The sequence below is a fragment of the Bos taurus genome, chromosome 15, assembly GCF_002263795.3.
Source record: "Bos taurus isolate L1 Dominette 01449 registration number 42190680 breed Hereford chromosome 15, ARS-UCD2.0, whole genome shotgun sequence".
Lineage (NCBI taxonomy): Eukaryota > Metazoa > Chordata > Mammalia > Artiodactyla > Bovidae > Bos > Bos taurus.
Window position 1 is genome coordinate 23,899,628 of NC_037342.1, and position 16,000 is coordinate 23,915,627.

The window sequence follows — 16,000 nt, forward strand, 5'->3', positions numbered from 1 at the left end:
CCTCCCCCTGTGCTCTGGCTCTGGGGTGCCCTCCATGCCTTCTCTGCACTTGGCCACGGGCACAGCCTTGCCCGGCCCTGCACAGTCCAGCCCTCTCATTAACCACCCTGCCCACCTCCTCTTTCTCTGTTCTTGGCCTTCCTCCTTTTCTCTGCCATCCTGCCTTCAAGCCTTTTAGACCACAAGCGACATTGTCCTTGAATGATTCCAAGATGTTTTAAGATTCTGGGTAGAAACTATACACCCTTCCTAAAAGTTTTCCATGCTGAAAACAAGTTTGAATTATTCTCATGCTTTCTGCCTCTCAACTGTCCATCTTCAGAAAAAGGTTGGTGCACGGGTTGCTTGTTAGGATGTTGGTGTGCTTCTCCTCCTTGTTTTGCTAGAATACCTGAATCAGGTAGATCTTCGAGAGAAAGCAGACGTTCAAGAGAAGGAAGCCCAGGAGTCACTGGACTCAGGAAAGAACTCGGCCGTGACGACCAAGAATCTTCTGGAGACTCTTTCCAAGCCTGATCAGATCCCTTTGTTCTACGCAGGGGGGATTGAAATCCTGACTGAGATGATGAAGGATTGTAAGCCAGCAGTGTGTGTGATCTCATGAATGTTGTCTAGTCTGAAGGGACAGGGTTTAGAGGTCTGACCATAGGAGGCAAAGAATCCCTTCCTCCCTTCCTGCCACAAATATTGATTGAAGATTTATTATAATGCAGGTGCTAAAGGGGGTGCTTAAGAAATATCCCCCACCCCAGCCAGCTCCATCCTGTCCTCTGCTGACACTGCACACACACCTGCAATAAATAGCAGACACACAACGCGACAAAAAACACAGCATACACCACTGCATACGTACTTAACATGCACACCCAGCACGTGCTCACATCACGTGTGCTTGTATCACATACATCACACACACACCATGCGCACGGCATACAGACACCATATATGCTTATATCACATAGCCACACACCACACACGTCACCTCTCCTCTGTTCCCCACGGGCTGCACGTACCCACACACCATTTCCATACCCCACACATACCCCGTGCGAAAGTCGTGACTCTCTGCGACCCCATGGACTGTAGCCAGCCAGGCTCCTCTGTCCATGAAATTCTCCAGGCTAGAATGCTGGGGTGGGTAGCCACTCCTTTCTCCAGGGGATCTTCCCAACTCAGGGATCGAACCCAGATCTCCTGCATTACAGGGGGATTCTTTACCGTCTGAACCACCAGGGAAGCCCCAAAATACTGGAGTGGGTAGCCTATGCCTTCTGCAGTGGCTCTTCCTGACCCAGGAATCGAACTGGGGTCTTCTGCATTGCAGGCAGATTCCTTACCAGCTGAGCCTACCAGGGAAGCCCCACATACCCCATATATACCCCAAACACCTTCTGTTATCCCCACATATCTCCCCCCAACTATAGAGGAATGGAAGACAGAATTTTGTAAGAAAAACCATGAAGTTCATCCCAGTCACACTTGATAGTTTCTTAGGATGTGAAAAGAGTTTCAGAGCAAACATCAGCTCTTCTCCTGCTAATGAGACCCATACTGCTCTCTTACCAGTTCCTGTCATCACTGATCCCAGGGCTGAAACCTTCCTTGCTTCTCAGTGCCAGAATGCTGTTTGTTTGTACAAATGGATGGAGTCTAACTTCTCTTTAGTGTACAGTGGAGGGTGCTCAAACACCCCTGCAGTAGCTTCTTGATGATTATCAGTTCCTCTCTAGAGCCTGGAAACAGCTTCAAAATAAACATTTAAGAACAGATGGATATGCCAGTTCTTCCAGGAGTTTAAGCAGCTCCTGGAGACTCTCTAAAGCTTACAAAATGAGGAGTTGTCAGATCACTCACGGGGCCACCCGGACCCAGCTCTCCCGTGAACAGGATGTCCCTCTTACTGTGGTACCAAGTGGCTGATGACAGGTGTAGGTTTCAGAATGGGAGGCATTAGTTTCTGCCCAAACTGTGAATTTGGTGACCTAGACATTCCATATTGGGTTTCTGTTATCATCTGGCTCTGTGACAGCTAGACGGTTCAAGCAGGCGGTTCAGATTCTGACGATGTGGTGTTCTCCGAATTTGTTTCAGGCACAGAACGAACTTTATTCAGAACAAACAATGGATTCAGTATCATCAGTGAGAATGAGGTCATAAGAAGGTAGGGATGCTTGTAAAGACAGCCTGGCCTCAAAACAAGGAAAGACAACCATTTCTTATGCAATCAGACACTCAGTACACAGGCAGTGTGATGGCAGACGGTACTACTATCAGTCGATACTGAGTGCCATGTGAACACCCTTGAGCTGTGAGCAGTTAGAGTTACACCACAGTTAACAACTGCAGAGAGAGAAAAGTTACCAAAACTTGCCAGGGTTCCTCCAAGCCCTTCAAAGTCAGAGAAATGACCATTCTTGCTGGTTTTCCCACCAGTTTTTGGAAGATGGCTCTTTGTTCTTTTCCTCTTTTGGAATTTGCTGATCATTTCAGGAAATGAGATCTGTTGGGTCCTGGCTGAACCCATTTATAATTTCATCTGAAGAAAGACTCATACGGCAGGAGGTAGTTTGCTAAATGTATTTTAATTTTATTTTGTACTTCAGTTGTTCTGATGCAATTCCTGGGGATTAGGAAAAGACACGGGTTGGAGTCACTGGCACACATTTGCAGGCGTGAGGAGGCCCGTAAACAGTTCGCTGGTCTGGTGCAGCCATCGGCCTGGCCCCTGGCTCACTGTCCTTTCTCCAGGCAGCCCCAGCTTCCTCAGCTGCATCCTTGTCCTGGACCTCATTTCAGGGCTTAGCAGTCCCTCGGTCCTGGTGACCTGCTTAAACCCACATTTGAGGAGTCTGGGGGTGAAATGAAACCAACTGAAAGGAACATCAAGACTGCAATTTCAATATGTCTCCCTTGCACACTGTAGGTGCTTTTCTACAGCAGGAAAAGATGCCGTGGAAGAGACGGTGTGCTTATCTGTTCTCAGACTCTGGCAGGCAGTGTGCAGCGAGAACGGTAAGCCAGGGAACCGCCATCGGTCATCATCGGTGCACGGTAATGGGAGAGTTACAGAGCAGGGGCGGGGGCAGGCGTGATTGTTCCCCTGGGACAGGCCCTGGCACGTGGAGGTCTAGACTGTCGCCTGGAAAAAGCATACAGATTTGTGCTGCACTCTCATAGCTGCCTCCACGCAGGCAAGGTCACGGTCGGCATCACGTCTCATCATCTGGGCACTTGCCCTGCTCTTTGCAGACAAGTAGCTTCACTTCATGCATCGGCAGTGGGGCAAGTAAAGTTTTTCCTTTTCTGTGCTGAAAAATAGTGCTGCTTTTTGCTGACCTTAGTACCCATTTCAGCATCATGAGATTTACGGCCATCCCTGATGGCCTCTTGTGACACTGATTAGTACTGACTGCTTAATTAAAGTGAAACAGTGACATGCTTTGGGGATTTTATTTACCCTCACTCTTCCCTTTTTACATATTAGCATCTTCTGGAGTTTGCTAAATTTTTATACGGTCGCCACTTCAGTGACCTCAATGTAAATAAAAATTTTAGGTGTTTCTCTCATTTAAAAAAAAAAAGTGTTTTTTCAAATGAGGAAAAATGTTTGAACACAAAACAGTGAAAGTGGGAATAGTGATAGCTGTTTCTCCCATGCGTGGGTTCTCATGGGAAATCAGCGAGGGAGCTTATGAATGCAGCCTGTAAATGGTTAAATGCTGAATATGAGAGAATATAATTTTTTTTATTCATTTAGTAGAGTGGAGGTATCACCTTAAATTGTAGAAATCTTAGGTTCTAGAGAATCAGGGGGCCTCTTCCATGAAGGGAATTATGCTCAGACTAACATCCTTATCCAGGTGCCCTGCTGCTCGTAGGGCACTGCATGGGCCCTGGGGGGTGTTTGCGTAGACCCCCTTGCCTGAGGTTAAGAAGATGGACTTGATGACAAGGTGTTTCCTCAGTCTGAATGGGACCTGTCTCCCTCTGTACAGCCCCACTTCCTCAGTCTGCACCCAACTTTGGTTTCTGTGAACCTTGAGGTCACATCTTTTTTAACATCTGGAAAAATACCATCAGACACAACTTAGGACATAAATGCTCTGTCTCAGGTGAATGGAATCTTGGTGTATCCAATTCAGTAAATACAGAGATGTTTTTAAATAGGACAAAGGAATGCTTAAAAGTAAAGGCATGGAAGTAGGTCTGGGATATAGTGCTGACTGGAGAGAAAAGCCAATTATGGGAAGGATGTATTATATTTTAACATTATTCATATGAATACCAGCCCCCCTTAGGGAAAGTGCTTACCTGGAGGAGGTTACAGAGAAGAAACTTTTATTTTCAGCTGTATTCACATTTTGTGTTATTTGAGTTGTTGACAGTGAGCTACTGTCCATTTTTTTCTGTAATCTAAACAAACTGTGCTCTGTTTCAGAGCTCAGCCTCATGTTCCAGCCTGTATCCCTCTGCCTGCTCTCAGATAAATTCATGCACTGGTTTAGAAAATGAACTGGGTGATGGGGGAGAGGGCATATCCAATGCTACCACCCTGGAAGTAGTTCACAGCCAGGAAGGGTAGTGTGCTTCATTCATTAATGTTCTCGTGTGGTCATTCTAGTTTTCTAGAAAGAACTCAGATGGTTGCTTTGGCCATTAGATGAAAATTGATGGTCTAAAGCTCTTCACCATTCAGCTGATTTCTTTCCCTTTCTTCACATTTCCGGATACCGTCCACCATGGAGCCTTTGGCAAGAACAATGATACTAGCTAACATATATGTATGTACCAGCCCCTGTTCTCCACACCGTCACGCATTAACTCATTGCATCGTCATGACAACTGTTACGTTGGTCCTCTTCCTCGTTCCACTAATGAGGAAGCTAAGGGATCAATAACTCGGCTAAGGTCATTTCCTGATGGTTCAGATCCCACATTCTGCTTCTAGAATCCGTGCTCTTACCTTCATTAGCCTGCCTCCTGGAGAAGAGTTGGGTTTCTCGTTAGAGGAGGGAAGACAGAGCCCACGTGACCATCGTGGTCTGCATGAGGCTGACGTGCCCTGTGTTCTGCAGAGGAGAACCAGCGCCTGCTTGTGCTGCGTCCGGACACGGGCCCGCTTCTGCCCTCCCTGCTGGCCTCCAGGGTCCCGGCCATCCGGCAGCAGAGCCTGGCCCTGCTGCTGCAGCTCGCCCAGACGGAGAATGGACGGAGCCTGATCATCGGCCACCTTGACCTGATCCGGTAAGGCTCGGCGTGCGTGCGAGCGGGAGCTTCCCTGCGGCATCTCAGGTTTCACCTGCCACATTAAGACCTGTCCCCTTTCCCACATCTCTGACGTGAGAGGAGCCAGCTGACCAGATTAAGGGTTGAAAACCAGAAGGAGCCTGTGAGAAGAACACTCTCTCTTAAGGACCTCCAGGACAAACTCCTGTCTGAACTTACTACCATGGACAGTGTCACTTCTGCGCTTGTGTCTTTCTTTTCACAGGTTTATTTATCTGGTTGTGCCAGGTCTTAGTTGTGGCAGGCAGGGTCTTTGGTTGAGGCATGCAAACTCTTAGCTGCGGCATGTCAGACCAAGTCCCCCAGCCGGGGATCGAACCCGGGTCCCCTGCGTGAGTCTTAACCCCTGGGCACCAGGGAACAGACCCTGCAGACCATGTAAATATGGCGGCACTTGCAAAATCCGATTTGGAACCTACCTGTAAAACGGGCCATTTGCCTCTGCTCTTTGAGCCTCAGTCTTGGCTCCACCCTGCTCCTGTTCTTACTTTTCTTTGTTTATTCCTGTTTCAGGTAATGCTACCTGATTTTACTTATCCTTAAATCCTTTCTGGAGTGAGTAGGGTACAAATAAATACAACACATCTCAAATGCTGTTGTGTGTAGGTCTTTCCAAGGCTTAAGGTGATAGGAATGGAATGTGCCTCTTTCCTAAGTAGACTTTTTTTTTAATTTTAAATGAGCCATAGTGATCCTGCCTGGTGCTTTTCCATCTAAAGATCATTAGTTTGAATATGTGAAATTGCCACTTTTTATGTCAAGAAAAGGTTGCATGTTGGCAATTTCATGTGGTTCAATTTAAAAGAAATAGTAGCTGTGATCGTGTCTGTGTGTGCATCTGTGTGTGTGCTCAGTCGCGTCCAGCTCTTGAAAACTCACAGACTGTAGCCCGCCAGACTCCTCTGTCCATGGGATTCTCCAGGCAAGAATACTGGAGTGGGGTACCACTTCCTCCTCCAGAGGACTCCCGACCCAGGGATTGAACCCAAGTCCCTTGTGTCTCCTGCATAGGCAGGTGGTCCTTTACCACTGCACCATCTGGGAACCCCAGCCATGGTTATACCATTGCTTTATAAATGCTTCCTATGTAATCTAAAAACAGAATTTGGCTTCCGATTCTGTTCACTATTATCTCACTGGGAAGGAGGCAAGATAAGTGTCCTTCCCCCATTTCACAGGTGGGGTAGGAGAGTGACTCGGGTCATCTCAGCCAGCTGTCTCCCAGGCCATGGAGCTCACTCCTAGTCTCTGTTCCCCGTTAGAAAGGCAGCCAAATCTGAAGCCGTGTCAGACCTGCTTGGACCATGCTGAGAATTCTGGTGCCTGTCCCATGTTGGTGAGGAGGCCCGTGGGTGCTGAGGATGGTATGGGGATGAGCCTGGGCTCTGACTTGCCCCTTCTCAGCCCAGCCCAGCCCTGCGGCTCACAGGACAAGCCCTGGCAGCCCCTGAAGCTCGGCGCACACGGGCAGATGGGTCGTTAGCAGAGTTAAGTCATCAAAAGCACATTGCACATTTCAAATGACTCTGCAGTCATTTCCTCCGTACCTTCATCATATGTTTTTTTTTGTTTGGTTTTGGTCTTTTTAAGTAAATACAGCCACAGTTATCATAAGCTTTCCCCCACCCCCCGCCCAAGCTTGTTTTTGAATTGCTTGAGTTTCATTTGAATTTTTCCAGTGTCTTGGCGTTTGTCATCATCTTGTGCAGTACAGCCTACTTGCTTTAGACGAAGAAATCTCCGTTTATCACCTCTGTGCCCACTCTTCTTGTTAATATCTATCTCCAGGTAAACTGGAACGAGGTAGAACGTGTTCTCTGAAATGAGATAGTTTGAAACAGGCCAGGTCCCATGACCCTCGCATTCCTCCCCGTATGAGAAGGTGAAGGGACAAGTGTGCATGGCAGCAGCAAAGTGAAGGCCAGTGTCCCTTTGTGAAAAGTGCTGGGGCTTAGATTGCAGCAGTCAGGAGCCTCAGCCTTCCACGTGTCTCTTTCTGCTGGTGTGACCCAGGAAACTGCTAAGCCCTGATGCGCCTGGTATCTCATCTGTATCAGAGATTTATGGTGAAACGTCAGAGAGATGATGCCTATATGCCAGGTAAACTTTTTTCTGCCACATTTGACAGATTAGTCTCTTGACTTAACCCAGAGAACTCATCTTGTTTTTCTGTAAACCAAAAGACTAAAGATAGTAATAGCTGATGGTGGCTTAATGATGGCAGGCTCAAGGTCTCGGTCCCTCTCTTGACCTTTCCCTCATGGTCACATAAGGCTGCTGCAACTCCAAGCATCACATCCCTCTTTAAGACAGATTAGCACCAACTGGGTCTGTCCCTTTTATCAAGAGGAGCTGCTGCTTTTGTTTCTCTTTGGTCAGAACTGTGTCACATGCCACCCTGGAGGGCAGATGGTCCCAGCTTCTGAGGCAGAGGCAGGCAGGACAGAAGGAGGGTAACGGGATGTCTGGTTCACCAGCAAACAGCATCTGCCACATCAAAGAAAGCAACTAGTATCACGCCTGACATGTGGTTTGGACTCAATAATGACTTTTGCTCACTTTCTATCTTCTGGGTCTATTGCTCAGGGTCCTAAACTAAGGGGAAAGCGCACTTATTGGTTATTTAGACCATTTTCTGACCTATGGTCCCTCTACTTTGTCCATCAGCTGCAGGTCAGCACAGCAGAACATCTGCCAAAAAAGGACACGCCTGTCATCTGTGTCCAGTTAGGGTGTGCATTTTATCTCATTTATGTTTCCAAGTACAAAACCCAGAGAATCTTAAACCCCCAGCTCTTCTTCTGTACCACTCAGGTTAGTTAGTATTCATCGCAAGACTACAGAAAACAGGTTTGCTTTGGTGAGGGAAGAATCTGAGCTGAGGGAAATAAATGATTTCTGACAGCAGGAACACTGGATGGTCTCCTGAGGAAGTTGGGGTTTTGCAGAACCCCCAATGTGGAGGGACCGTAGCAGCAATCCAGTCCAGCCCCACCCAGCACACTGTCCCCTCTGGGGTTTCCCAAAAGTCCTGTGTGTAAGGCGCTGCAGGGAAGATTCCAGCATTTGCATTTTCTTCTCCATTTGACTGGAATGGGCGCCACAGCAGCTTATAGGGTAGGGGTCTCTCCCCAGTTAAGGAGAGGAGCGTGCTCTGTTCCGGAACAGTTCTGATTGATATAAGATGATCTCCTTACACCAAACACAAGCTGCCTCCCCCACCACCTCAGGGCAGGTCTGCCTTCTGTACTGAGGCCTCGGTTCTGTCTGTCGAAGCCCTACGGGTTGTATCCACTCTCCCTCTGTCCACTGTTTGATGTGTCCAAAGACACTGACATTTTCCGGCCCCACGCATCCGTGTTTCCTCAACCATTCCTCAGGTGGTTTGGCTTCCAGATCCCTCCCAGAACAAGCTGCTAAATAAACCCAGTACCATACATGTGGGTGACTGGAAGCCATGCTCCTGAACATAAGAACCCAATATGATGGGCTCTTTTCTTTCTTTATCTCCCATTGTAGCCTCATGGCATCTGCTCGTAATGATAGCATTCTTTCTGGCCCTCCTCCTACCGTATTCCTTCTTGGCTCCCTTGGCGAGCCCCCTTTATGCTGTCATCTTTCCTGGTCAGGGACTCAAACATCCTATCTCTTCTTGTCCATGGCCCCAGTTATCACATCTAAGTCTCTTTCTCAGATGTTAGAAGGAAGCATCCCTCTGTCACTGGGCACGTCCATCACAACATCCCAAGTATCATAAACCTAGTAATTTTACCATAAGCTTAGTAATTTTACCATAAGCTTAGTAATTTTACCATAAGCTTAGTAATTTTATCATAAGCTTAGTAATTTTATCATAAACTTAGTATTTCAAAAGTAGTTCTTCAAACCCACACCCCCTAGCTGAACTTCTGTCTTCGAATATGGCATTTTCATCTGCCCTGCTGCCTAGGCCAGAATCCTGGGAGCTCCCTGGATGGCTCCCTCCCCACACCCCTCAGGAGATGGTACTTGTCAGTCCTACTTCCTCAGCATCTCGTGGACACACTTCCCGTCTCCCTCCTGCAGTGTCTCAGGCACTCCCTCTAGGTCATCATGAGGCCTCGTCTTCTCGACTGTACGTCTTACTCTGCCCCATCCCAGATCATCCCTTGACCTTGATTGTCTGAACAGTCCCAGCTCTCCCCCACTGGATTCCCCGCCTCCTGTGCCACCTGCTCTAATCCACCTCTGCCGCACCACCAAAGGGATTTGTCCCAAATGCACATCTGTCCGGTTATTTTCCTACTTAAAACGCTGAAAGGACTTTATACTGCCTCCTAGACTAGTTCTTGAACTTCTGAGAAATAGAGTGTCTAGGAATCACCTGGGGACTTTATTTAAATGCAGCTTCGGGGCTTCCCTGGTAGCTCAGCGGTAAAGAACCCACCTGCCAAAGCAGGAGACACGGTTTGATGTCTGGTCCATGAAGATCCCACATGCGTAGAGCAGCTAGGCGTGTGCCATGACTACTGAGCCTGTGCTCTCGAGCCCAGGAGCTGCAGCTACGGAACCCACACGCCCTAGAGCCCATGCTCTGCAATGAGAGAAGCCGCTGTGGTGAGGAGTCCTTGAACCACAACTAGAGAAAAGCCCACACAGCAATGACAACCCAGCACAGCCAAATAAATAAATAAAATTATAAAATGCAACTTCCTGGAACTTCCTCTCACTCAGAAACTGAGAGAGGCTTAAGAGCCTGCAGCCCACCCTACCCCACCATACACCCGCACCACACTTGGGACTCAGGACGCCCAGGGAAAGTACAGACATTCCAGAAGACCGTAGACAGACAGTCCATCGTGACCCAGGCTGGCTGCTCCCTGTCCACTAGCAGGACACCCTACACACTAGCTGTGAGGACCCACTAGCAGTCCCCAAGTGTGTCTCTGCCGTTTCACACCTCCTCATCTCTGACTACTGTGCCCTCTGCCTCTCCTGTCCCTACATGCCTGATGCGGGCCTGCAAGCTCCTTGGAGCTGGGACCTTGTCTTTTTCCACTTGGCACACAGTCAGTGCCAGTGAGTGCTGTTGACTGCCTGGACAAAGGGACAAGTAGCCAATGCTCCACTTTCAAGTGAGGCGGGAATGTCCGCCTCATCTCCATCCTCCCGCAGCTCTTGCTAGGTGGGCTCCGTGCCCACTTGATATGTGCCTGTTGTATCCTATCACCTGACACATGTCACCGTAGGAGGCCAGGTGCTCAGCACGGTGTCCCGGCCAAGCACAGCACTCGGCACGCTGTAGATGCTCGGTATGGGCTTGCCGGATGGACACGTGACTTCTACTCCCATCGTCCTGGTGCCGGTCAGCCCTTAAGGCAGCCTGATACCCCATTACATTTTGTGGCAGCCGCACCAGACTGTTTGCTCATATCCTGGGTTTGCAGTTGGCTAAAAATCTTAAGTCTTTTTCACATGAGTCAGTTATCAACCAGGTCTCCCATTTCTGTTACTTAAACAGATTTTCCAGCTCTCAGTGAAGGACTTTAACTCTCTGAAATTTCATCTCATGTATTCAGCAACCTGTCAAAATCTTGTTAAATCTTTAATCCATCCCCTGCTTCATTAGGGGGCCTCCCACTTAGTCATCAGCACATTAGTAAGCGTGCCATTTAGATGTCATCTGTGTGATTCAGCTTGGCCGTGCCAGAGTCACACGGTAGAGGCACCAGAGGCCTTCCATGTCAGCATCTGATGATCAGTGAATGCAGGTTAAAACTGTTCACCCCCCTGGAACCGCACATTAAGTGGTAAACCGTTCTCATGGCAGAGTACCTGCCTTGCTGGGGTGGGCAAGGGGCTGGGCTTCCTGGGGGCATGAGCAGCCCTCTCAGCTCACTTCGCTCAGGTGCTGACTCCTCTCTGGTCTCCACACCAGGCCCTCTCATTGGGGGTGCTGTGAGCTGGAGGTCAGCCCACCCTGAAGGTGTTACGTATGTTTGCAGGTTGTTGGAAGCTCTGGTGTCATTCCTTGACTTCTCAGATAAAAAGGCCAACTCAGCCATGGGACTGCTCACAGACTTGGCTCTGCAAGAAAGGTAATTTTTCTTGCCAGAAATTGACATCTCTTCTTCAGCCTCTGCTGCACCATCTGATCTTCTAAAATGTGCGGCAACGCGGGAGGTTGGGCGAACTGAGGATTCACTGCGTAGGACAGCTGATGTCCCCAAGGGCTGTGGTCACCACTTTGCCCCAATCCCTCTGCATGCAGGGGAACCCGGCCCTCAACAGGCTTGGAAGCCGTCATGTACTTAGAACAGCACGTCTCATAGTAAGCAAACCTACTATTATTGGGTGCTGGTGAAGCTTCTTCCCCTAATCACTGCCTAATAGGAACTGCCTGGCAGATGTGTGTTGAATAAATAGGAAAGAGAAGGAGGAGGGAGGAAAAAGAGAAAGGGATGGGGAGGGAGGAGAAACACGGGAACACGGGAGCCCTCCTGGGATGCCAGGGGCATAATGGGTAGCCAGCCTCCTGCCTTTTTTGTCTGTTTGTTTTTTTCTTTAGCTGATGCTGGAGAAGACAGTAAAGATCTTAGATTTTCATAACTTTTCATTTTATTTTTTTTAATGCCTCTTGTTTTGTTTTTAATTTCCTCACCAACATTAGGGCATCTTACCTAGAAATGGTTATATAGAGAGAGAGCTCCTCATGCAGGTAGCTGGCCATTGGCAGGGGCTGGGGACAGTACTAGCCCGAATATCAGGTGGAGGCGTACATGCCATGGGGCCGTCCTGACAGCTGTGACATGTAAATGTGCTTACACCATGTAACTCAGAGCAAGGGGAAGGGAGGGGTGGTGCGAAGTCAATTTGCAGAAACCTCAGGATTCCAGCAGCTTCTGCAGAAGAGAGCCGACCTCTGAGATGTGTTGTTTCACATCAAAGGCCAGTCTCCAGGCTTAGAAGTAGAGTAAAACCACATGACCTACCCAGTGACGACCTTTTCTGCTTCCAAATGACTCCTTCACGCAGGAGCAAATGACAGGGGCCCACAGCTGGACTGTCAATTCCGCTACCTGAGACACTGCACTTATGTTTCACTTTGCATGGTGTAGAAATAAGTCATGGCTGATGTTCTCTTGACAGATTTCAAGCCTGGTTCCAGACCAGCCTTCCAGACGTCCTTCCAGTGCTGACGGGCGTGCTGGTGAGCCAACCCTTGTCTGGTCACCTGCGACAGATCCTCTCGGGAGCGTGCGCAGGGCTGTTTCAACAGGGGTTTGCCTCCTAGAACTCCCTTTGCCTCTCGGGTTGATTGATCATTTATTCACAGTTGGAATTTACACAAGTCTTGGTTATTGGAACAGTTGCTGTGGGGGCAGGTGGAGAAGGTTCATGGGCAGGTCTGGTTGCAAGGGAGGAAGGCTGCAGGCGGTGAAGGCGGAAAGTTGGTCAGTCTCCACCAGTCCCCTTCTGACCCAAGTCCTGTGATAAACTGTTGTTGCTGTTGTGGTTCAGCCACTCAGTCGTGTCCGACTCTTTGCAATGGACTGCAGCATGCCAGGCTTCCCTGTCCATCACCAACTCCTGGAGCTTGCTCAAACTCGTGTCCATTGAGTCGGTGATGCCATCCAACCATCTCATCCTCTGCCACCCCCCTTTCCTCCTGCCTTCAATCTTTCCCAGCATCAGTCTTTTCCAGTGAGTTGGCTCTTTGCATCAGGTCGCCAGTGTCATAAGTACCACATGCAACCCTGTCCCCTGAATTGTCGTCCTGATCAGGAGAGCAGGTGTGGTGGTTGGAGTCAATGAGGGAGAAAGGTGCAAGTGTTGGGGGGAGTGGGGGAGTCCTTCAGAAGAGTGTGCTGTGACAGACCTGTCCCCAGGGACCCATAGAACCCTCAGGGGTCCTTGGAGGGTGCATGAGCACCCTGCTATTTCACACATGTGGATATGGAAGCTCTGAGAAGAGACAGGACTTGCCGCAGTGCCCCCAGCTGGTTGGCGGAGTGACTGGAACCAGGCCAAGGTGCTTTGGGGTCTGTCCCTCTGTGTGCCTCCTTCCTTTCTGCCAGCGTGACCCCACTGACATCCCCATGTGACATCAGGCCTTCTGGTTCCCAGACGTTTTGGAGAGTGAAGGACACGCGTGGAGATGATTCCGGCATTATTCCTCTGCTCTCTGCAGATTTGATTTCTCTTCCTTCCCTTTCAGAAGAGAGATCCCAAGGTCACCAACATATCAGCTCTCTGCCAATGTCTTGCCATCATGGGGAACTTCAGCGCTGAGGCCGCCGCCCAAAGACAAATGTCTGCCTCTGAAGACTTCGGGGCTGCCTGCTTGGGCCTCATGGTATTTCAGCTTTTCTGTTCAGAGCCAGTCTTCTACCTACTTTGGGGCCATGGGCTTCTTCTTAATTATCTGACTTTTCTAAAAATTCTGTTTGAGGGTGCAGGGGCCAGTGGCTTACCCCGTCTATAACCCTAGATTTGATGGACAGCTGGCCTTAAAGAATTCTCCAGATCAAGTCTCCTCCACCCCGGAGATGTCTGGAGGGTTCTCTGTGAAGCTGGCTTGAGCACCCATTTCAGTAGCTCCCTCTTCAGTTTGAACCCAGGGCCAGAGCCCCACAGCAGAGGCGCCAGACACTGTGTGCTATAAATCGGTCTCTGATTTTCCTGCATCGCTTCAGTTCATGACTCTGGCCATTTAAGGAGTGTGAGAGATCTGGGACGATCACCAGGGGGAACAGGTGACCATGACAGCTGCAAGAAGGTCACATGATCACCTTGTTTTGTTTCCCAAGGCCAAGTGTGAGGAGGATGCGGACCTGTTCAGAGACGTCATGTATGCCCTCCTGGGACTCGTGATGAACTTGTGTCTTCAGTCCCCCTTTGTCTCCGAGGTACCGGATTCTTTTCTCCGTACCTTAACACGTTCTGTTGCATAGAACTGCTCTCGTTGCCATGAAGAGGCTAGAAGCAGGGGACTAAAACCCTGGCGGTGGGAATGGGGAACGCTGGGCGGAGGTTCCACCCCTGCTCTGCTGAGGGATGGATGAGTCACTCTGTAAGTTACTCATTCTGCAAACCAGCTGAGTGTCCAGGGCGCTGTGCACGGTGCTAAGTTCCGCATTTACACAGTCAAATACGATGTGGCCATCGTAGTTGGGGAAGATGAACGTGGGAAAGAAATGAGAGCAATCACAGATGTTGTGAAGGAAATGGGGACTGACCTGGCGGTGGCAAGGAGGGAGTGGGAAGTGGTCGGTTCTGTGTGAGCGCCCAGAAGGAATCTGCAGATGACCGTGGCTGGGACAGGCAAGCTCCTTCTCGCGCTCCCTGTTGTAGGTTTGGGCCATGGAGGTGAGCAAGAAATGCCTGTCTCTGCTGAACAGCCAGGATGGAGGAATCCTCACAGTAAGCTGCCCCCAGGGAAATCCAGAAACCGCTTCCTTTGCTGTTCTGTTTTGTTCTGTTCTGCAGTCACCACGCCTTTGAGCTTCTTCTGCTCTCTGAGGCATCGGGCAGACATACTCCTCAAAACGATGCCTATAAGCACAGAAATACTGAATTTGCCTACAGGTTCAGGGGATTTGGTGACCCCGCCCCCCCACAGTGCCCATCTGTGGATGCCCTGGAATCTAGGAACTCCAGTTAAGAATCCTTTTTCTTGAAGGTGTGGAGCTTAACAGCTGACACCAGGTCATATCTGATTTGTCCCATATCAAACCATCCTTATGTGACTTGGACAGGCCAAAGGATTTTATTTAAAATCTTTTCTCCGGGCACATATTTTAAAGGCAGTGATTCTGGAGGAGTTTGTACACAACGGTTTTAGCTTCCTTGGAGATAAGTGCTGGAATGGCTTTCTTGCTTCTGTTTCTGACATTTGGATAAGAGAACTAAGGCCTGTGTCTAGCACAGTGTGTCAGGAGGAGAGTGGTGAGATGATTCAAGAGGCTGTTTGCCATCATTGTGGGATGTGTTCTTCACTCACATGAGGAATCGCCCCAACATTTCTGCCTATTAGGTCTGCCTATTAGTCTCTAAACATGGAGAAACAGTTAGAGTCACATCCAGGGCAGATCTGGGAAACCAGCCCTTCAAGGGTCACAGCCTGGGGACTGCTTCAAGGGTTGTGAAAAGGTTCCGAGTAGGTCCAGCGAATCCTCTGTGTGACCAGCAAGCTGACAAGTTCCCTGCAGTCAATCCAGACTTACAGGGCAAAGTGTTTAACCTGGGCTCCAGGAAGAGGTGGTGGATCTTCAGGTTCCCTGAGACCCCCAGCAAGTGTATAGAAAATTCTGCATGTCTGTGCATTTTCATGGGCTCGAGGGGCACACCACAGTTTTCATCAGATCCTTAGAAAAGTTGCATGACCCCAAAAGTGGTAAGCATCGCTGTTCTTGGGGACTTGGGGTCTTCTGACTGCTGGGCCTAGTGGGTAAGTTATCTCACTGATGGGTAAGTTATTATAGCCAGTTTCTGGATGATGGAGAACAGCTGCAAGACTGATGATTAATGAGGTGGCACTGAAGACGCCTTCGTGCAGAGGGCGGACGAGGGGAACACAGCAGGCAGGTGGCCAGTGTGTGTTGCAGTTCTATGGAGAAGACAGAATTCCAACTGCCAGCTACATAAGCAGAAGACAGAAGCAGGAGATGAGGGGGCTACATTTGGTAGCCAGGCATCTATTCCTCAAGCGTAAAATATGAGCTTTTTTTTTCCT

The 16,000-nt window shown here is 49.2% G+C and overlaps 1 protein-coding gene across 3 annotated transcripts in view; it reads left to right on the forward strand.

The window, feature by feature from the left end:
• TTC12 (tetratricopeptide repeat domain 12) overlaps positions 1 to 16,000 on the forward strand; it is a 46,727-nt gene that overhangs the window by 25,657 nt on the left and 5,070 nt on the right. For all 3 annotated transcript variants that reach the window (XM_002692992.6, XM_059875089.1, XM_059875090.1), the window contains 9 exons: positions 387 to 575; positions 2,092 to 2,161; positions 2,924 to 3,012; positions 5,076 to 5,244; positions 11,271 to 11,363; positions 12,415 to 12,475; positions 13,484 to 13,621; positions 14,076 to 14,174; positions 14,620 to 14,688. In XM_002692992.6, the coding sequence (XP_002693038.3) occupies positions 387 to 575; positions 2,092 to 2,161; positions 2,924 to 3,012; positions 5,076 to 5,244; positions 11,271 to 11,363; positions 12,415 to 12,475; positions 13,484 to 13,621; positions 14,076 to 14,174; positions 14,620 to 14,688 (977 nt within the window). The remainder of the gene's footprint in view (positions 1 to 386; positions 576 to 2,091; positions 2,162 to 2,923; positions 3,013 to 5,075; positions 5,245 to 11,270; positions 11,364 to 12,414; positions 12,476 to 13,483; positions 13,622 to 14,075; positions 14,175 to 14,619; positions 14,689 to 16,000) is intronic.